The sequence below is a fragment of the Cryptotermes secundus genome, unplaced genomic scaffold (assembly GCF_002891405.2).
Source record: "Cryptotermes secundus unplaced genomic scaffold, Csec_1.0 scaffold391, whole genome shotgun sequence".
Taxonomy (NCBI): domain Eukaryota; kingdom Metazoa; phylum Arthropoda; class Insecta; order Blattodea; family Kalotermitidae; genus Cryptotermes; species Cryptotermes secundus.
In genome coordinates this window covers 2114342-2137460 of record NW_019737394.1, presented here as the reverse complement: position 1 = coordinate 2137460, position 23119 = coordinate 2114342, and the positions used below count along the sequence as shown (strand labels likewise).

Genomic DNA, 23119 nt, shown 5'->3' with positions numbered 1-23119 from the left:
TAGCAACAAACACATGATGCCACAATAGAGGAACTGTTAGAAACAGTGTCTTCTGTACAGTTCATGCCAAGGCTATGTGACGAGAATGATTCAAGAGTCAAGAGATGTCACTGTTGGGAGCCACTACCAAGCAGTGGGCACAAGAAGATTTAGCATGTGCTGTAGTGGTTTGTTAAGTGTGTAAATTGGTGAGCACATTATAATTACTTGTTACAAGTTGTAAGAGTTCAGTAAATCCAATTATCAGTCCAAACCCCATGTCTAGTCACTGACACCTGACAGTATGATGGTTTCACTGTATTTTGTATTGAATCACATGCTTTCTTGTTTCAGGTCAAAACTGAACAGGGATTCTGTTCAGCTATCAGCTAGAGGTGCATTGGTTGCAACCTTCGTCCCTAAACTGGAGTAGGACATCTCTTCTTATTTTTAAAAATAAAAAATTATACTTTTGCATTTAATTTTAATTTTATATATTGAAGGTAATTTATGAAATGTGCATTTTCATTGTGCTCCATTCTTAATATGAATTTCAGACAGGTGAATATCTGTAAATGTGAAACAGGTCATTCCAATTGTATTTAATCATTTTATTATGATTAGTTATAGTCTATACAGTAAAATACAGCAGTTTCAGCAATACACGAGTTGTTACAGTGAGATGACTTCTTTTGGGAAGTCTGGTACAAATGTCAGCACCAGTCCCCCCTTTCCTGGCAGCACAACTGCAGAATTGGAAATCCTTTTCCTGCAACAGATTGTTACTTATATTCTGTCTGGCTTCTAAGCATGTCATGTGTCAGTGTAGGAAAGAGTTTGTGGAGGTCATTCAAATGCAGGCTACTTACATATCCAATGATACCGTTCTGTATGCTCTTGCTCAGGTAAGTTCATTTCTTAATTAAGCACAAAATTGGTTCAAGTAGTAAGAGCACTGATTTGACAGTTGTTTCATTTGTATGCANGTGGAGGTCATTCAAATGCAGGCTACTTACATATCCAATGATACCGTTCTGTATGCTCTTGCTCAGGTAAGTTCATATTATCTTAACTGAGCACAAAATTGGTTCAAGTAGTAAGTGCACTGATTTGACAGTTGTTTCATTTGTGTGCAGTCTGTTTACTTATTTGTGATGTGACCTATGTGCGAGAAGACAGAAGGAGAAGGTAGTGGGGCAAACAGTGTACTTCGATGTAGCTATAGAACTTGAAGTTAGCTCTTTCTAAGGGACCCAACAGGGTACGTGACTTCCACTCACCTGAGGATGGAAACAGCAGTTTCTGAAACGTGTTCTCTGATTTTTAGAATACCGGACAGCGGACCAAGTCCAAAAACCGAATAATTCTGACTATACATTTTATTCATGGGTAACTAGAAACCATGGATCCAGAGGAAGTAAGAAGTTTGTGGTGTTAATATATTTTTGCTTTACATGGTGCTTGCATTGAAAATGTTTGAGATTTTGCAATGAAAACTATAATGATCTTGACATCTCTAGAGGAATATGTTACAAACAGAAGGTGGAAATATCTGGAGAATAATATCTCTCTTATACTTGTCCATCATTAGCTGTAACAATGATTCCCCCACTTCAGGAGGAGGATGGGAATTCGCCACAAGATGAATTTGAGTACTGTGCAACCTGCAGAATATATCACTTACCAGTGAACAGGAATGGTTAACCAGCTGAGTTATTGAGGTTGATAAATTATGATATCAACGGAGTAGCAAGACAGTGTTCAGTTTACGTTGTAGGAGAGAGATGTCTATTGGACTTGTTTACCTGAATAGATGGACTGCATTACCTCAGAGTGAATTGGGGAAGTTCTGTCCTACATTTTGCTTTGAGAAGCATTTAGATACCTACATGTCACTGACAAAGATAATAATTTGCCAAGAGGGGGCATATTTGGGAATGTTTAGTCCGTGGTGTCTTGCTTGAATGAAAGTTACATCAGGTATACAACAAATTTATGAGTGCATAACATTTTATTTCAGTTGACATTGGATGCAGACAATTTGTAGAAGTTAGAGACAGTCATGTTTCACTGCAGAGCTTTGGTGGCATGTGCAAAATTGAGTTACTGGTTGCTGTTTGACTTGTATCAGGTGATCTACTGCAGTAAAAAAGGAGGGCTTAGTTGAGTGTTTTATTTGTTGGTAATAAATTACTGCTCATATTGCTAATGTTTCTTTGTGTGACAGATGGAATTAAGGATGTAAGGAGTGACAAAAATAATGGGTGATGGTGAAAGATAAATACAGCTGCTTGTTTGGGCACATACAAAGGTGACTTGCTAAAAGAAATGCACCACACTCAGTATGAGAGAATCTGTTCTAGATCTCATGAAATCAGATATATTATAACAGTTCCTTTCTCTTTGTCCATGTATTGGGTTGGGGGCAGTTCTTTTACTCTTGAACCTACTTTAGCAAGTCAAGATTTAAAAGGAACGTGTACAGTTAGAGAAATCCATCTTGCAGTGTGGCCTTTTCTGAATACAGAGCTCATGAAGAATGTTGCCAGTGACATGGCTCTGTGTGATTGACAGGAGGAGCAGCATAATTGTGTTAGGTGTCAAGACAACAATGAAGTTAGGTACTGTACTTTCCAGTGACTTTCATAAATCTGTATGTGTAGTGGTACTTTACTGTAGAAGAGTTCTCACAGCAGTGACTGAGGATAGAGTATAGTCTTCTGTGTTATAAGGCTTTGTAGTTCAAAGAGAGCCCAGTGTTTCATAGAACATCGTCAGAGTTGAAGCATAAGTGAAGAAAGATGCGGGCAACAAGCAGCTACTTTGTTGCTTGGCTTGTTCGTGTGGCAGTGCAAGCCCTCAGCTGTCTCTGCTGGTTATTATGGTACTGAAATTTTATGCAAACACATTACTGGAATACTTATACTTACTTTGCAGTGAAACTATGTGCATAAGTAGTGCTGAACGTATAAACTGAAGACTCATTTGGCATATGGGCCAGATTTGTGATGTCCACTGTCACTGTATCTGGAGCAAAGTTTACAACCACCACATAACCAGGGAAGCCTTCTCTCACCCTGAAATTGGAATGGCATCTCAGTTCACATGCTTTGCTTATTTTGGCACATAACCATCTTCATATTATCATCTGTTATTTTAAACAAAATACCCTTTTAAGATTAATGTCAAACTGAAAATGTTCTTAACAGGTAATAGAAGTAATTGTTTCAAACAGAACTTTGGCTCTTCATATCAGTTCATATTTTAAACGGTAAACTCACTTAAATATTACACTTTGTAGCAGCATTGTTTGTTTTTGTATTGTTCAAGTCCAAGACTGGGGCTGTAGTTCATGGTCCTTCCTTGTCCGTGTACCCCCCCTTTTTTTTAGTCATTTGGTGCGTAATTTTGTAGGTCACTGTCTTTCTCTGCCATCAACATTTTCTTTTTAGTTTTATGACAGGAAAGGAGGAAAACATATATGAATTCTTTGCATGGTGTCAAAACAGATATCAGAACCCAAACAAACAATAACTTTAATACAAATAATCATATTTATGTGCAGTTACCTACATAAGAAGTGACACTGATTCAACTTTATGTACATTATTAATACAATGTAGTATCAGGTCAGTGTTACCTATGCTACAAGGAAATAAAAGAAGGAGAAAGCTAATAGTCAACAAGGGTTTTCTAAAAAGAATTTAGGGAGATGTTGAATTTTGGGTACAGCAGTGACTATGAACCAGGGCAGAACAAGGCATAGCTAAAGTCAGCCAAGGCCTAGGACCTTGTGTGTGGGGAGCATGAAATTTGCCTAGCTAGGAAGAGTGGAGGGCTCCCAAGGCTTTTAAATATAACAAAAACCATGTTCTCTACTATCAAGCTTCCTTGGTTCTAATAAATAGTAAAGAGTGTAGCATGCACCCACACCCCACCACAGCACTTCTCAGGGCCCTAGGGCACCACAAACCCTTAAACTGCCTCTGGTTCTAACACCATATAGGTTGGAGAGAGTGGCATTTCATAGGAACATACTATCTCCATCCTTGATGCTCAAAATGGAGACAGTATATTCCTCTGAAATGCTGAGCAATCTCTGAATTACATGTCACTGAAGATGGAGGCGATGTTATCTTCGGAAATGTTGGGCTGTCTTGGAATTACACGGTGTTACAACCAAGAAGACTATACTTTTTATGTAGGAGACATGATCACAAAAGCATTCCAGTGTACACGTCTCTTTGCTTTATAACAACACTGGTCCCATACCTGGTGTAGACCAGCACCGAGTCTTCTAGGATATGAATGTCCAGGCCACCATTCATGATGGCCTCAGTTTTTCGTGCCTCAGTAAGCTGTTTGTACACTTTAATATGGCTCCATTTTTCATTCAGCTGGGACTCCACATTCAGTGTTTTGTAGTTTGTGTTTACCGGAAGCCAGGTTTGGTTGGCATTCGAGAAACCTATGCATGTAAGTTACATTCACAAATGTACAGGTGTAATGTAATGTCATATGTACTGCTCTGTACTACCCCATCATTTCTGTTCTTTCCCCCTGCCTGACATACATAGACCCATGCTGACTGCTGGGTAGCTATTCCTCCCCCAGTAGGTGGTGTGACAGTATAGCTCAACAAATTTTCAATTTCATAATATTGGGCACATTTTGATGGTGGAAGCTGACTTTGATACAAATTAAACACCACTGTTACCACTACTGAAAATTATTCTAAGTCAACATAGTATTTTCCTATGGCCATACATTTTATGTTTTACCAACCAATCTGCATATGCATACACATTCTTCAACCCTGATGCTTGAGTGAGGTGCGTGGTAACATTTATATGCTTTCATCAGATTAAGTTGTAAAGATGTGTTGGGGGGGAGGAAATGAACCTCTGATTCAGTTGTTTTCTGTTCTCTTGAGTGTTGACAGCACAAACCTGCATTTATTCCTGCATCCCACTGCATTGGTGTGCGTTCTGGATCTCTCGAGAACTGTTTATATTTCTTTGGTCCTGCATTGATTCCTGCCGTGTCCTTAGTCTGTTCCCAGGACACATCTGCGTCCTCCATCCCAATTTCCTCTCCATTATAAGTGACAGGTGTGCCAGGGAGCAACAGTGCAATCATGTTGATAGCATCTACTAATTCAGCCCCAAACCTGGTTGCCGCACGAGAGTTGTCATGATTCCCAATCTGTTTCAAATAGAATCAAGTAACTGTATATTTCAGAACTGTCATTTTGAAGCTGGGATAGTGCAGTCAGTATAGCAACTGGCTACAGGCTGGATGACGGTTCAGAGTTCAAGTCCAGGTAGAGTCAAGAATTTCCTCCTGTCCAAAGCATCCAGACATGCTCTGGGGCCCACTGAGTCTCCTGTGTAATGGATACTGGGGGCTCTTTCCCGATGGGGGGTTGAAGTTGCTGGGAGGTAAAGGTGACCCTTCACCTCCCACCTGCCAAGGTCAAGAAAACGTGGATCTATACATCCACTCCTCCCTGTGTCTTCATGGTGTAATGCTTAATTTTAAGCATAGGGACAACTTTACATTTTTTACTGCTATTTTAATGCAGATTTATAGTTTTTTCCCCTCTGACCATCATGAAAATTAATTAAAAACAGACAGGCAAAATTCGACATAGTTTTCTATTTAAGTCATGAATGTAAGCAAGATTTATCATATTTTCAGATTTGCGTTTCTTAATAGGCAGAAAAAAATGTTCTATGCAGAACTTAGATGTAATTTGTTAGCCATAATACCAAATTATATGTGACAAGCACAAGAATTCCTTGGATTATAATAGTTTGAACTAATAAACAGGAATTACAACACCCAAATGATTTAGTGAACAAATTTTCCAAGGCACAAGCAATAAAACCTTACTGAATAATAACTGAACTGGCAAGATCAATATTCAGTGTGTTTTATTACATGTTATACAGCAGCACGTGTAGTGGCAGGTTTCATGATAATTTTGTTCAAAAGTAGTTTTAAAAATAATCTTAGAAGCATTATGTTAGTAAATTCAGCAGGCCACAGAGGGCTGGAGGAACAGTAAATACACAGACAATTTTGGTAAGGAAACATCTTGGAAAGTGACTACTTCTAAGGTTGAGTGTGAATAATGGGTGTGATTGAAATGGCACAGAATGCTGTGCAATGGCAGACTTTAAAGTTATGATATTGAATATTCAGATTTAGAATGAGATGGTACGTCATGTATCTAGTCTCATGTTTAGTAATCTTACCAGTAAAAGACTCCAATCCATACTCAATTGTTCATCATGACAGTATCCAACTTACCACCCAGTTGGGCCAGGCTCCTTTGGGAAGGTTGTTCATCCAAGTGCTGACTGCTGTATATATGCTTTGTGCAGTAATATTCTTTTGGCTAGCTGATATTAATGCAAAATTCAATGGGAAGTGGGCAATTGGATGTGATTTGTTTCCATAATAAGCCATCAGCTTTTCCACTGGCATGTATGCTTCAGTCATCATGATTCTGCAGCAGTAATGAAGTCATAATTCCAATTAGCCTTTTACTAGCACTTGTAATAATAAAAGTCTTACATTAAGATCTATTCATTGATATGACCCAGTAACTCCCATTACTGAAATCAGCATATATAAATGCTAAGAGTTAGCCCAACTCCAATTTGGGATAGAAACACAGAATGTCAGTATCAACTGTGCATTGCAAACTTGCTGTTTGTGAGTTGTGTGAATTGAAGAAATGATCATTATAGTTTTCAAGGCATGATTTTGCTTTTTTTATATATATATCATGAAGCCTATGAAACATATGCTTGGATGATCATGAATAGTGTTTATGAGAAATGAAAGGACAATTTTAATATAAGTTGCAATCCAAAAAATTTTAAGGAGAAATGAATAAAATTCCAAAACACTTAAATCTGGGGACTCGATCTTGCTGTTAGTTCAAGGACATTTTGAATATGAATCCTATTTAGGACATAGAGTACCTCAGTGCTTGCACTTCCACATTCAGTATGCCACAAATATGTGATGAGATATGAGGAGAGGTACAGCCATACAAGAATCGGCAGTAAGAACATAGAAATTTGAAGCATTTGCTGCTAATAAACTCTGATAAAAATTGAAGTTATTGATACTATTTGGAATAGATAGCTTTCAAGAATATTTTGTGTTTTAACTACTTGTTGAGAATATTCAATGCACGTTTCTTACGTCTACAAATTTATGAGGAAGAAATAGACAAAAGCTCTTGATGAAAGCTGTGGCATGAACAGCGAGAAAATAGTGTTTGTTGCGAATACTGACCAGTGATTGTCACTGTTTATTTCCCCTCGTATTTTATTGCCTGACTTCATTTACATTTAAGTGAGCACTCTTTTATTCTTATCTTCTTTCCAATACAGATGTGATTAAAATTTTGCTAATGCCTTTATTGGGTGCGTATATTATTGTATCTTTTCCCATACTACCTGAAACATTGTACATTATAAACCAAATTATCTTAATTTTACTGCATTAATTTCTTTGCAAAATATTGAAATATAATTACAGCATGAACAGAATTAATAGTTGCATGCAAATTGATTCACCACTGCCCCATAAAATGAAGTAATTATTCAAACTGTCTGCATACTTTGTCGCATTCTCAGAATTTTTGTCAAGTACAATCCTGAATTCCCGCAGTACATCTAGCACTTCAGGTAGATTGAAGGTGTACTTATGATCCAATTGACTGTACTCATCAGTGGCATCTTCATCCTTCACCATTTCATCTCTTAGATCTTCATCTTCAAACAAATGAGCAACTGCATCCAACCGGAATCCATCCACTCCTTGGTCCAACCAGAACTGCATCACATTCTGTGGGATGGCAAAATGAAATGCAATTATGTACATTTGGCCCTTCTGTTTACATCTGTCATCATTCAGCTGTGCCTGAGTTTGGATGTCTGTTAATGTCCATACAACCAGTACAACCTTTGCAACAGCAATGCAGAAATTTTTCTCAGCTTAGTTAAAGTGAGACTGAATACACTGCATGTATTTATAAATCTGCTATTGAATTATCAACATAATCACTGTAGGCATGTATGTAATATAGAGAAAATTTAAGGTTCTCACAGTGGTGACTGAAGAATGTGTCTATGTGTTAAGATGTTATGCCGTGAAATCTGGTAGAAGTTCAATTCAGAGGACTATACTGCCTAAATCTTCAGGGTTGAAGGTACATGTTTGTTTTGTTTACTCTCTGACCCTGAAAGTTGAGGCAGTACATTTTTACAAAATGTCTGTAAACATCAACCAGACTACATAGCATAACATCCCAGAAGACACCACTATTCATGGGAAAAAAGAAACATGTTTATTTTTCCAAACTAATCCATTTTTGCCATAAGCATTTTCACAGTTCCAAATACAGCAGGTATTTGTGGCTCATGTAACACATTAAAGGAAACTTGCATGAATATAACTGGAAGACAAATGAACAGACTTGAATAATAAAATAAATGTTTTCCTTTTACAAATTTGAAGAAAGTAATCAAATTTTTGTGTAGTCTAAGCCTTTTGTAAGGCAGCTATAACACTCTCTTCAAGACTTTATAGTGGAAGATCACTTGTACAGTATATTTAGTTACATCTACATAAACCAGTGTGTGAATAAAGTGTAGTGTCTTAGTTTCTGGGCTTTGGGTTACCAGCAGAGGAATTTATGGTGATGTGAAAGAAAAGGGTTAAAATGCTGAAAAGTGGGCACACTTGTGTTTTATTCAGCATTTGATCACAGTTATAAACATACAAATTTTCTGGAAGATGCACTGTAATGCAGAAAAGTAAGAGTGGTTCAGAATGCTAAGAAACAATTGTACACTGGTGCTTTCCTGAAAATTGATTGCAGTTAAGTTGTGATATGCACCATGTTTCAAAAATGCTGGGAAACAATGACATTTCAGTATTTCAGCATCAGGTAGAGAAAGACTGACTAAAATGACCTGCAGCATAGAAGAGAGTGTAGCTGCAAACATGGATGTGGCCAGGATTTTTTCTGGAGGGATGGAGCAGAATATTTGCTTATGGACGTAATTTAAACCATGTAAAACTATTTTTGTTACTAATTTCTTCAAAAATACTTTTAATTTTTATTATTTTTTGGAATAGTTCCTTTTTTCCTTTTGATTCATTTTCTAAAATCCTTGTGGCAGATGCCTAACTTGATGGCCCCTGCTGGTGCCCATGTTGCTAGTGCTGCTGGAATCAATATTTTTAAAGAGCAGGACCTCTGAACATGTGTTTTGGAACAAGATACATATATATTGATATGATATTTATATTCTTAGTATACCTTCATTTCTTCTAAAACCAGGGGATTCCTGTAATTAAGGTCAGGTTGCTCCTTGAGGAACTGGTGGAGGTAAAACTGGCGTCGTTCTTGGTTCCACTCCCAGGCAGAGCCACCAAATACACTCCTCTGCAACACCAGCGATTGGTGGAGTTCGTAAATGTGCAAATATTATGTTTTTGGACATTATCCATCATCTTGTCTTTATCTAAAATCCATCCTGTTTATTTTTAAAACACAACGTTTTGGAGACTGGATTCTCTCTCAATCTTCAGGTAAAACCTACTGTTGGGCCCAATCATTAGAGCTCTTACAGACAAAGACAGGGACTAGCTCTAACGATTGGGCCAAACAGTAGGTTTTACCTGAAGATGGAGAGAGAATCCAGTCTCCAAAACGTTGTGTTTTAAAAATAAACAGGATGGATTTTAGATAAAGACAAGATGATGGATAATGTTCAAAAACATAATATTCCTACTAATGTACCATCATCACAAACTTTCAGATCTTATTTTAAAAAATGTGGCAATATTTCTTTATATTGTTGGTCCTGATAATTGTTATTAACACCCTGATTACTTTAACAGTGACAAGGCCACACACACATACACACACATGCACGCACGCACACACACACACACAGAGTGAGTCTTATGTTTTGGACCATATCCTCCTGTCTTGCTCATTCTGAAGATGGCAACAGTAGTGTACACTGAAACACTGGAACAGTTTCGGCACATGAGGCAGAGGGGCAGAAGTTCCAAAGATAATATTTATCCTGCCCATATGTGTGAACAGAAGATCACTGAGGTTACATTCCATTGTAAATGACATTTGTATGTTAATTTTTGAAAATGAACAAGGAGATTGGGCATATAAAAATATTTAGGTAACAATACTGAGTTTATTCAGTGTAAACAGGAATAAATAGGTTACAATATTGAAAAGAAATTCAGTAACATCTGAAGTCTGCTTGTTACATGCAGCATTCTGAAAACACATGATGGCCGCAATTAATGATTGCTCTTGTACAAAGTAAGTCTGAAAACAGTAATATATTTTGTTAGTTTTCAGATGTTCAAGGGACTTGGATGTGTTGATAACCTACCCAGTTATTGGGTGGGATTGGTGTTGCCTCAGTCCCAAATCCCTTGGCATCAGCCCATATATAGTAGTCTGCATAAGGAACTTCTCTCTTCACAGATTTCTGGAACCACTCATGGAGATTACTGGAGTGATTTGGCACAAAGTCCAGCACAAGTTTTATACCTGAAATGGTTACCACTGATAGGAGATTTCACCTTATACAGTATAGTAAAAATAATGAGCACACTAAGCTATTAAGATATTTGTACACATCTTTGTATAACATCAATACTTGCAACCCCACAAAACATTCCTGTTTCTCTTTCAAGCATGTTACTTTATGTCCTACAGTTTCTAGTTTACCTCTTTTGTGCACTGCCTTTGACAGTGAGTGGAAGTCATCCATTGTTCCAAACACTGGAGCAATGTCTCTGAAGTCCTGAATGTCATATCCAGAATCTTTCATTGGTGACTTGTAGATGGGTGACAGCCATATTGCCCCCACACCCAAGTCCTTTATGTAATCGAGTCTTGACTCAATACCTGTTGGAAGCAATGTAAATTATATCTTCAGCAGATCCTGGAAAGGAAATTTTTAATTTGTGTGATGTTATACTCTGAGATTCTATATACCAAACACCTAATGGTGCTGTGGAGAATAAAGTGCTTTGCTAGGAGTACTGGCCATCTGGTCATCAGGCTAAAATATGGAATGCTCAATACAGAAACTAGTCANCTTACTCATGACTGGCACAAACTGGGCACTTCGACACTTAAAGGTTAAGAGTGTCACGTTAATTTTCCACATATTTAGTCCAGTAATGACCGCCTCTGTGGTCTAGTAGTCAGAATTCCTGCCTACAGATCCAGGGGTTCCGGGTTCGATTCCCGGTGCTACCAGATTTTGTGAGAAATAGTGGGTCTGGAACAGGGTCCACTCAGCCTTGTGAAGATATCTGAAGAGCTATTTCAAGGAAATAATGGCTGCAGTCTAGAAAACCGAGATTATTGGCAATGGGTAACTGTTGCTCTGACAATGTAACACCCTCTATCCACAAGAGTTGACACTAACTTCGCTGACAGTTGGCGGTCATTCAGTCGGTATAATTTGCTTGCAGCCTACATGTCACAGAGTTTTTTTTTAGTCCAGTAATACAGCATCTGCAAATATAATTACAAAGTTGCAATGGACGTACCATTACTTTATGTGAAGTGAATGGCATATACAGGTTATATGTAGACATGTATTTAATCTTGTTGCATGTGCTTGATTGAAGCAGTTATTAGGAAGTTACATAATTTCAAATACCATTATTTCTTAGCTTAAAAATTTGTGAATATCTTGAGACACATTTGCTCAAATATGACGGACTTTTGCTTCAAATGTCTCCAAAATATCTGATTAAGTTTATATTTATGTGTGCTTGGTTCTCCTGGGAATTTTACTGAATGCTGACACCAAAACACATTGTTACTTATTAAAGCTGCTTTTAAGTTTTCAGGACTTTATGTGAGAAAATAAGTTCATTATATTCAAATAAAGCACATGCCATGAAAACAAGTCTCATTGCATGGTGCTAGCTTTGGCTCTATTCTTCCAAGTGATTGTCTTCCTTTCAGGTTTTCCTACCAACCTTCAAATTTTTCCTACATCTCATGCACACTACATGGCTTGCCCATCTCATCTTCATTGATTTGATCATCCTGTCAGTACATGGTGAAGAGTAGATTATGCAGTTTTACTCACCACCCTGTTACTTAGTCCCTCTTAAGTTTAATTATGTTCAGAATCTTTTGTGTTCCCATCTGCTAGGTGCCTAAAAATATAAGTATTAAAACCTTTAATATTACAAATTGTTTTGTAAGGATGTGAAAGAACATGGATTGAAGGTGTTTGAGAAAAGTGTACGGAGGAGAATATTTGTGCCTAAAAGAGATGAAATGAGATATAGCTCGAGAAAATTGTATAATAATGAATATTATAATTTGTACCTTGAATATGACAGATGAGTATGGATCAACAATGGAATAGAGCTTAACAAGAGAAACACAGACTCGGGGTGAAAAATACTACTCAAGTGCCACTTCGTCCACCCCAGATCTCAATTGAAGTCATCCGAATAAAGAACGAGGCAGTGTGCTGAGAAATCAGCATTTATGGTTTATTTTATTTACGGTTTATTTAACGATAATTTCAGACTCTTGGACTGTACGGCATTGAAAGGTAAGATGAACGAGTTGGAATGTTGCGGTGAGAGGCTGTCATAGCCTAGTTGAGTTGTTATCTTGGAATGGGCAAAAACCGACGAGACCTGTATCAAGATAGGCCATCTCCCGGGCGAGATTCAAGCCGGGCATCTCTCCAGCACAAACCACGAGCATTACTGCTTGAGTCAGCTTACTAGGTTCGTCTTTGGAGTTATACGTGACCCGCAGCCCATGAAGCAATCATCAGCTGTCTGAAACGATCTGAAGAGAGAAGTATTGCAAGCGCCGTAAACCTACTTTGGTGCAAACATTGCGGAACTGGAATCATGACAGTAACCAGTGCGATCTGGCGGTTTATGAAGGTGGTTTTAAAACAAAATGGTTTCTCCCTCTGAATCTAATTTCTACTTTTAATTAGTACCTGGTGTCAATGCTGATTAAATCATGAAATATTTAAAATTTATACAATTCAAAGTTTGGATTCCGATATATTAACCTGGAGTTTCAGCTTAAGCTTTACGTGTGTATAAATGTGTGTGCTTGTGTATAAGTGGGTTTAAAGGCGTGTCAACATTTATAGATCCAAATGCCTGGATGACAACCAAGGTAAAACAGATCTTATTAAGTAAAAGTAAAAAAGTAAAGCTATCCCTGTACCAGACCGTGAAGGCCCATAGGGTTGTGAGACGTTGAGGGTCCCACATTATCTAGACAATCGGCTCAAAGATGGCGGTAAGGTTGTCAGCCATACGCGCCGGCCGCGCTTTACTCCCCAGGAAAATTATTTAATTAATTCCTGGTACTCATTTCTGTTAGAGGCTGAGTAAACCCCAGGGCCTAGTGCGGCTGGAAGGATTAGGTCAACTGAAAAAAAAATCCAATGACCTCATTGGGATTTGAACCCGCGACCTTCCGGCTTGTAGCATAGCCCTTCAACTAAACCCAGTATAAACTTTCTAAGCTGAATTCTAATTTAACGTATTATTACATGGTGTTAAAATGATCATGTTGATATTTGAAAGGACAAGTTTAATTTAAATATCGCATTTCTATTACATGAATGTATGATGGGTAGGCCTCGTCGGCCCTTGCACCGCGACCTACAGTGGTCTATTGTGCTTATTTCTATTACATAGTCAATTAATGATTGCAATCACTGTTGGCACCGATACCAAACTAAACATGTAAATACAGTTAGTAGGCCAAATGCTGAGGCAGTATATAGCTATAACTACATTCATTGAGGCAGTGAATGAGTGAAAGATACCTCCTGTCCCTTATCAGATTTTCGCCATGACATTAAAACACTAAAAAAATGTACTAGTATAACTTTGTCCTTTGTTTTGTACGTGTGTGAAAATTTGGTTTCTGACTGTATGGAAGAATGGGGGTGTCTGGGGACAGAGTGTTGTGGAGAGGGGATTTATTTTTCACGAAATGTTATTAGGACGAGAAGTCAATGACGATGAGACAAGTGGGACATGTAGCATGCGTGGGAGATGTTAGGAATGCGTCCGAAATATTCGTCTAAATACCTGAAAGGAAGAGATTACTTTAAAGACCTGGGTGTAATTGGAAGGATATTATTAAAACGGACGTTAAAGATATAAGTGGAAGGTAGTAGGATGAATTAATCTAACTCAGGATAGGGACCAGTGGCGTACATTTGCGAGCGTGGTGATGAATCTTCATGTTCCATAGAAGGCGGGTAATTTATTAGTTCCTGAGCGAATATTAGCTTTTCTAGAAGGAATCTGCTCCATGTAGTTACAAACTAAGTTTAAGGTATTACAAAGGAACGTACCTGGAATATCCCCCACACCGTCGGGAGGGTGACTACTGTCTTGATAAGAAAGTGGGTACACTTGGTATATGGGAGAGATTTGCCACCACTCGAGAGGATCTGCAACAGAACACTTGGGGGTGACCAAAACAAGAGTGATGGCGCCTGCTAGCATAGTCAACCATGACGTCCAGTACACTACCAGAAGTATGCACCGGATTCGAACCCACATCGGTTGGTACGCACACTCCAACAGTTGATCTTTCGTCAGCCCAGTGTAGGGAACTTCCGCTGCCACATAGCCTCCGGCGGACATGGCACTCGACTGGCCTGATTCATCCCCTGCCCGGTTATATTAAGACCACAGGTAGCACACGAACTAGCAAACCCACCAATCTTGTTCGCTAGTTCCCAAGGTCGTATATTCAGATGCCTTAAAATCCCTTAGCGCCATCTACAACCAGCGCCGTCTTTTTCCTGGTTGACTGGTTACTCGTCCAGCTGTCATGCTATTCGAACAACGAGATTAAGGAACTGATTCTGTGCCTCTGTCTTAAATCAGAACCTATTTANAATAAAGCTATCCCTGCAACAGGCCGTGGAGGCCCATAGGATTGTGAGACGTCGAGGCTCCCACATTTTCTAGATAATCGAGCCACAGATGGCGGTGAGGTCGCCCTTCAACCCTCAGGAAGAAAGCTGGTACTCATTTCTGTTAGAGGCTGAGTCGACCCCAGGACCATGGTGAGGCTGGAAGGATTAGGTCAATTGAAAAATCCAGTAACCTTATCGGGGATCGAATCAACGACCTTCCGAATTGTAGCTTAGTGCCTCAACGAACTGTGCCATTGCGTGCCGCCTTCGCATAATAATACCGTATCAACTTTCGCACCGTATTGCAGGCAATAATTCTATAGTTACTTCCTCTTCATACATTTAAGTTATCAACGCTGATTAATTTCAGGCTCTTTAGCTCTGTCGTTGAAAATACTTTTTTTTTTCTGATTAGCGGACCAGGAAATAGCATTGAGTTTACCAATGCCCAAAAACCCTGAATGTCCCACACTGTACAGTATAAATAACAGCATTGGTATCTAATCATTGCCAGCATGAATTAACATTTACTGTATAATAATAACTAGCGTTTTGTGTGACGTTAAATATGAAGAGACTCCGGATATTTGCAACTAAACATCATGCACGAAGAAATGTGAAACGCTTTGTCCTCTGTGCCTGTCGTCCCATGGTCTGTAGTTTTAAAATGTCCACTTGCAAGTCATATAAATAGTGGCTTAATACATGTTAAAAATACAATTTTTATCGCAATTTCTGCATCAAATTGCGACATGGAAGACAGTTTATCTATTGACCTCTTCAATCAGAGTTCTTGTGTTATGTGCCACTCATTCTGGTTGATATAAATACAGCATCTTGAAGGATAAAACAGAAAACTAACAAGATGAATAGGAAAAGAAGAGGAAGAAGAGGAAGATAATGAGGAGGAGGAGGAGGGTGATAATGATGAAATTCATTGCATGAAGAATTATGTTATCTAGCTCGGAAAGAACCGTCGAATGAGTTGATTGTAAGTCGTTCTTCACTCGTTCTGCACTTGTTCTTTTTCATAGCAGAGTACTTTTCTAGCCAAGGGTGCGTTTCGGAGGAACATATCCCCTTTTGTTGGTTTTCATGGTCACTGCCGTGAAAACTATAACTCCAACAATTTTCTAATCAATTCGCCTGTCTTAGGGTTCATTTATTTTTATCTCGACTTTGCTTTCAAAACTTCAAATTATTGTTCTCTTCTTTCGCACCTTTTCTAAAGATAATTCATAATAAGGTAAACTCACTCACTTATGGAGCTGAACTCTTCTTGAGAAGCTGCCAATTCTGCAGCTATTCAAGAGCTTCCCAGCATTTTATGGAACCTGAAGGTTCATTTCCGTGTTCACAAGAACCCTCCTTATCCTGAGCCAGATCAATCCAATCCATAACATCCCGTCCAATCTCTCTAAGATCCATTTTAATATTGTTCACCCACCTACGTCTTGGTCTTCCCAGTGGTATCTTTCCTTCTGGCCTTCCCACCAATATCCTATGTGCATTCCACTTCTCCCCCATTCGTGCTGCATGCCCTGCCAATCGCATCCTCCTTGACTTGGTCGTTCTAATTATACTTGGAGAAGAGTACAAGTTATGAAGCTCTTCATTATGCAGTTTTCTGCAACCTCCCGTCGCTTCGTCTCTCTTCGGTCCAAATATTTTCCTCAGACACCCTCAGTATATGTTCCTCCTTTAATGTCAGAGACCAAGTTTCACACCCATGCAGAACCACAGGCAAAATTAAGTTTTGTAGATTCTAATTTTTACGTTTTTAGCCAGCAGACGAGAAGATAAAAGGTTCCGGACTGAATGGTAGCAAGTATGGTATTACCGGAATTCAGTCTCCTTTTAATTTCGTCCTGAAGCAGGTTTTGATTTGTTATAGTCGTTCCCAAATATCTGAACTGTGCCATATTTTCAAAACATCTGTTGGCTATCTTTATTTCATGATTTTGCCCTGCATTTTGGTGACGAGACAGCAACGTATACGTGGGATATAGGGGGGGGGGAAAAAATATATATATATATATATATATATAAGTCTAGTAAAAATACAAGGGAATTTTCTTTTTCAGAAATGGCAGTGTTACCTTGTGAGATAGAAACCCTATGACTGCCTGTGACAGAGCTGAGTTCATTGGCCGCAGTCACGGCAACGGTGTGCTCGCAGTGTGTTTAAAATGGCCGTGTCGATTCGAAATCCCGCCAAATGTGAAGTCGTGCAGTAATTCGATTTCTTCATGCGAAATGGAAACTGCAGCTGAAATTAATCCCCAACTTGTTTCTGTTTATGGCAAAAATGTTATGAACAGGCAGAACGTGGCAAAATGGTGTCGTGAATTTGAGGCGGGAAGAAGTGATGTTCATGATGAAATAAGGAGTGGAAGACCATCCGTTGTCACTGATGAAATAAAAAAAAACTGATGAAAACATTCGTGCTGACAGACGGTTAACCATCGATGAACTTAATCAACAATGTCCAGAAGTGCTAGGAAGACATGGCTAAAAGTGCAGGAGGGAGATTTCTATGATGCTGGAATAAATGAACTGGTTCCCAGGCTCACTAAGTGCATTGCGATCGGTGGTGACTATGCTGAAAAGTAAATAAAGGTGTGTCGTAAGTGTTACATATATTCTGGGCTTTTATCATTACTTTCCGGATAATTTTCGTACTTGGCTTCCTCTTCGTTTACTTCTAGAGTCCAGACCAACCTCCTTACTAACGTCAATTAAAACGTGTGTTGCATAGGAAGGTAAATGGTTGAAAAAGTCAAAGCTATCCCTGTAACAGGCCTTGGAGGTCCATAAGGTTGTGAGACGCCGAGGCTCCCACATTTTCTAGACAATCGACTGACAGATGGCGGTGAGGTTGTCAGCCTTACGCGCCAGCCGCCCTTAAGCCCCAGGAAGATTCCTGGTACTCATTTCTGTCAGAGGCTGAGTCTACCCCATGGCCACAGTGCGGCTGGAAAGATTAAGTCAACTGATATAATTCAATGACCTCAGCTGAAATCGAACCCGCGACATTCCGGCTTGTAGCATAGTGCCTCAACCACCTACGCTAGCGCGTGCCCCTGATAACGATATTCCTTTTCGGAAACTGAATACAGCATTGCCATTTCGTAGTTAAAGTAGAAGGATCTTACATATACGAGCCAACCACGACTGTAATCCTCGGACACGAAACATTTCATTACGAGAAACAGCAGCACCGCAACACTTTGTGACGTCATACGCCTCTGTAAACAGCGTCAGCAGTTGATGAGCATGAAATCATGCAATTAACAGAGGCGGATGTGTAACACATGCGTTAGTTGTGAAAATCCGACGAGAGCCAATAACGCAGGCGCTTATCGCCGACGGAAGTTCGTGTTCTGCAGCCACCTGTGGCAACATGAACGCTAAGCTACCCTGCGCCTTAATACTATGTCATATCCGGTCGCCGTAACATTCAGGCAACCAGGAGACTGGACGTGGTCAGACTGATTCCGGAATTGAAAACTAGCCTTAAGCCCAAGCTAGTAACATGGATATAAAAGGCAGAAACTGCATAAATTTGCAACATCATTAAGAATTTTTGTGTAGATAGCGACCTTATACCTTACTGTATCGAATCTTGTAGTGTAAGCAGCGGAATATAGTTCCTCTTAAATGTTGGGCCGCGGGTCGGTACCGCTCTAGGAATTCTAAGTTTCTATTCATATGTTTTGTTTAACGACTCTGGCTCTAGTTCAGCCAATAATGCTCCGGGTGGAAGGATGATTATTGAATAGGGAATTACAAATTTGAGGAGGGAAGCGGGTTTGACCTAATGTGAGGAACTATTTTAACATTTTCCTGGAGAGAAAGACGAAAACCTCAAGATACCCTGTCATCTAGGCGTTCCGAATACGAAGGAGTGATGAAATCCACTTGTCTGCAACATCCGGTCTCAAATCCTCGTTGGTGTCATGCAGCTGTAGCCTGCACAGATGGGGGGAAAAGAAGTCCAGTGATTGAGACTAGCTTTTTCTAACGTGCCCAACTGAGTAGGTTTATCCTGCCGCATCCACCTGAGGACGGAGACAGATCCAGTCTCCGAAACGTTGTGGCTTTCTGTCTTCTATATACCAGACAATGGATAGAGTCCAAAATAAGCCTAATAGTTCTGTACAGAGGAGTCTCCGTCCACTTGCTCTCATCTCCATAGCGTCTAGGCAGAGTCTGAGGTCTACTCAGCCTCCTACCCAATGGGTATCCTTGACTGTTTCTCTGAGGGCAAAGCGGACCGCTGATCTCCCTACAGCGCCGAGATCAACAATGGTGGAAATATACTTCCACTGTCCCATAGGTATTCATGGTGTGGTGCTTATTAATTAAGCCCAGGGATTGTTTTAGCTTGCTTACAGCTATCATTGAACATTACCTCCTCCTTCTCTTTTGCAGCGTTCAGAAATTTGTTTGTAAAAGGTGAAGTTGTCCCTGTGCCTAACTAATTGAGCACTGCTCCATGAAGGCGTATGGGGGAGTGGATGTATAGATCCACATTTACTTGACCTCGGCACTAGCTGGAGGTGAGTGGTCAGCTTCCCGCCCCGGGCCGCTCTACTCCGGTGGAAAGAGTCCCTGGTACCCATTGGATAGGAGGTTGGGTGGACCCCAGAACCGGTCTGGATGACGTGGAGAAGAGAAAATTCTTGACCTTACGGGACTCGAATTCCAACCTCTCCGTCGTCCAGCCCGTAGCCAATCGCTATACCGTCTAAGCTATCCCTGCTCTTCTATCCCACAAAAAACACACAACTCCTCCATTACAAATCTGCAGGTAACTTTATGGAAGAAAATCCAGTATAAGTATGTTTGAATTTCTAACAGTGGCGTATGAATACTAAATCGGCATTGAAAATGTAATCCACCGTCTTCAAAATGATGACGTAACGGTTACGTCACTAACTAACGTTCTCGTAGTATGAAATTGAACTGCTGACATATTGGGACTAACTTGGCACGTGGTCAGTGGTGCGCTCTCATGACCAATTCTGCAATGAGCCGGCACAAATCCATTATAAAAAGTGAGTCGTTTCAATAGACGGTTAACCCTTCAACCGAAAGTCACAGTCGAGTGGTTACCAGAAGTATCGGGTCTGCTGAGGTTTCACTTAGTCTCCCCAGGCAGATATTGGGTAGTAACTTAAACGGATCAAAACTTCGTCTTTCCGCGTATTCACAGACCCACACGATATTGTTTGTTCATTTCAGAAAGTATCGTTCAATAAAGATTTAGTTTTCATATTCACGCCACCCCTCTGTAACTCGCAACTCGATGCTACATAACGTATTCAGTTGATAAACTGTCGTTAAATAAATATTCAAGTCACCACATTCACAATGTGATATGATAGAAAGTACACAATTGAGGAAGGGTTACTAAATAAATGAACAGCAACCTTTTAGACCCCCGTCACTGTCTTGGGAAGATGAAGGACAGATCTGGGAGGTCACGGCGCTCTGCACTAGTCCATGACCGCGATAAGTGACAGTTGCAGCGTGTGGCGTCACTATATGCTCAAGCTGAGGCATGACGGACAGGAAGCTCTCGATACGACGCCCGACTGCAGATCAACAGTGAAACTCCTTAACTAAGCATACGGATTTTTGAAGGTGGTTCCTGCGTGGGTTATATGTCAAGCTGCTCAGAATGATTTGCAGATTTCCATAAAATTCTGGAAGAAATTTAAATACGATACTCATTTTTAAATATATATATATATATATATTCCAATATGGCAGTCCTAAGGACTACAGAAAAACTAGTGTTATTATTCTCTGGAACCTGGACATGTGTGACGAAATATATTTTGTTATGTGAAATCATGAGGCGTAATTGTCAAAAACGTAAGACATTAAGACGGAGATTGTATAAAGCATTCCTTATGTGACACATTTTTAACCGTCTTCAAACGAGACATTTAGTATGTCCACAGCATATTATGAACGTGTGTCATCATTTTATTTGACGTATCCTTTTCCTTGGCCGTAAGGAAATCGATAAGGCGATTGTGCTGAAATTTATGGTTCAGTGACAGCGATTTGGTCCCGAAAATTTGTATGATGTGAGATATCATGTAAAGGTCATGTTTGCCTAGAATTGAGAAAAGAGCGATTATGCGAAATAATTTGTATCTTTATGGGGATAACTAATGTATAATATTTCTTCTTACAGAGGATATCTGAAGATTTTGCACGAGTAAAAAGAATAAAACTTCGTTGTCACAAACTCTTCTGTTTGCTAGGTTTAATCTTCAGTTATTTCCCCCATTCAGCGAGTCTGTAAGCCACCGCAACGCCTATTTATTTCCCATTATTCATCCCCCTGTCTTTTTGTCTGTACGTATGAAACGATTCGAGTACCCCTAAACGGATTTTCATGATATTTGGTACTGGAGAGCACCAATAAAATATATGGAAATATTCCAGTTTGGGATCAAAACAGACAAAAATATCGGGCATTACATGAAGACCGACCTATATTTGCTTTGGTGAATATCTCGAGCCCAACTGGCTAAATATTTATCGGAGAGAAATGTGTTTCGAACAAAATTCAACATAAGCACATATTTTACGAAACATACGTTTTCCATATGATTTGGTACAATTAAACAATAGTGACGCTATGCGCACAGTTTCGAACTTAAATATTCAACAAAGATATAAAGGTAAATTTGTCCCTGTACTTAATTAATTAAACATCACGCGATGGATTGGAGGTATAGCTCCACTATTCTTGACCCCGGCAATAGATGGAGGCGAGTAGTCAGCTTCACATCCCGATACTCAATAGATAGGAAGCAGGATGGGTCCCAGAGCCGGTCTTGGTACTGTGGAGAAGAAAAAAAATTCTTACCCCGCCGGGAATCGAAGCCTGGTCCGGTCAGGTCATCCATCCCATATCCCGTCGGTATGCTGACTGAGCTATTCCGGCTTCTGACCATTCAACAAGCAGCAGTGATTTCCCGAACACACCCGAAGATTATCGAAGCCTCTTATTCTCGCCAAAAATTATGGAATTCTTTCTCCCACGTAACTGTCTTCACGTTGAAATATATATTCTGATTAAACCGTAATTATTAGTGTTGCCAAAGCCGTTTATTATGGTAAGTGTACATAAATCTACAAGAAAATAAACGCAAAGCCGGAATAGCGCAGTCGGTATAGCGACTGCCTACGGGCTGGACAACCGATGGGTCGGAGTTCGAGCCCCTGTGGTGTCAACAATTTTCTCCTCTCCACAGGGTCCAGAAGGCTCTGAGGACCACCCAACCACCTATCCAACTGGTACGGGAGGCTCTTTCCCCGGAGGTAAAGCGGCCGGGGCGTGAAGCTGACCACTCACCTCCAGCTAGTGCCGAGGTCAAGAAAACGTGGATCTATACATTCATTCCACCATACATCTTCATGGCATAGTGGTTAATTAGTTAAGCACAGGGATAACTTTACCTTTTTACCTTGCAAGAAAATAAATGCTGAAATTCCTAGAGTAAGAAAAAAAAGAAGAGCCCAGACAGCCTTGAAATCAGACTCGTTTTATTCTTTTAACATAATGCTCCATTACAATAATACTTAGGAGCATGTGTTAAAGCCACAGTTCAAGCATGGCATCCAATATTGCAAAAATACGAAATATAAATTCAAAGAAGCGGTTCTAAATACAAGTAGTATTTTTCCTGACAATGGCGACAGAAAAATAATTCCTAACCCTTCTGACTAATCTTTTTTTTTTTTAACTGTAGAAAAAATATTGTAAATACAAAAGAGGCCTAGGCAATGCCCATCCGGCCTTTCTGACTAATCTGCAGGCTGACAGTCCGTCCTGCACTCTGTCGGCACACTGATTTCCATAGTTTCACCCACATCATTGCGACGATTGCGACTTTGTACAAAGACACATTTACTTTTTGTTTTCTTTAGTTTTGATTCAAGCACATTTCCCTCTTAGTGCCTTTTAGTATGTAATTAATTGCCATTACTGGACATTCAATAACTTATCGAAAAGTTCGGCTTTCAATAGATAATATGCAATAATTACCCAGTTTTAAACGTTCGCGTGAGAAGTAGATTCCTATTTTACCATTCGG

The 23119-nt window shown here is 39.6% G+C and overlaps 2 protein-coding genes across 6 annotated transcripts in view; one reads left to right on the top strand and one right to left on the bottom strand.

Moving 5' to 3' along the window:
* LOC111870307 (maltase 2) overlaps positions 1-642 on the top strand; it is a 24687-nt gene extending 24045 nt beyond the window's left edge. For both annotated transcript variants that reach the window (XM_033753773.1, XM_023862477.2), the window contains one exon: positions 334-642. In XM_033753773.1, the coding sequence (XP_033609664.1) occupies positions 334-412 (79 nt within the window). In that variant the 3' untranslated portion in view covers positions 413-642. The remainder of the gene's footprint in view (positions 1-333) is intronic.
* On the bottom strand, positions 632-23119 carry LOC111870308 (maltase 1). 4 transcript variants are annotated; one of them, XM_033753774.1, is made up of 11 exons: positions 23071-23119; positions 14424-14522; positions 10775-10954; positions 10434-10594; positions 9329-9454; positions 7622-7848; positions 6295-6493; positions 4929-5184; positions 4252-4447; positions 2910-3056; positions 632-748 (listed from the first exon to the last, which is right to left on the bottom strand). In XM_033753774.1, the coding sequence occupies exons 3-11, from the start codon at positions 10875-10877 to the stop codon at positions 652-654; spliced, it is 1512 nt and encodes a 503-aa protein (XP_033609665.1). In that variant the 5' UTR covers positions 10878-10954; positions 14424-14522; positions 23071-23119; the 3' UTR covers positions 632-651. The 4 variants fall into 4 exon arrangements, with proteins under 4 accessions (XP_033609665.1, XP_023718248.1, XP_023718249.2 ...); XM_023862480.2 differs by lacking the exon at positions 23071-23119 and adding an exon at positions 21889-21947; XM_023862481.2 differs by lacking the exon at positions 23071-23119 and adding an exon at positions 14649-14910.

Bases quoted from the DNA above. Each gene is read 5' to 3' on its own strand.
- LOC111870308 (XM_023862479.2), bottom strand. From the start codon at position 14,718: ATGTCCGCCGGAGGCTATGTGGCAGCGGAAGTTCCCTACACTGGGCTG. The intron at 6,494-7,621 runs GTATGCAGACAG...TTACTGCTGCAG, and splicing joins AATTCTGAGAATGCGACAAA to AATCATGATGACTGAAGCAT. The intron at 4,448-4,928 runs GTTTGTGCTGTC...TTACATGCATAG, and splicing joins GGATGCAGGAATAAATGCAG to GTTTCTCGAATGCCAACCAA.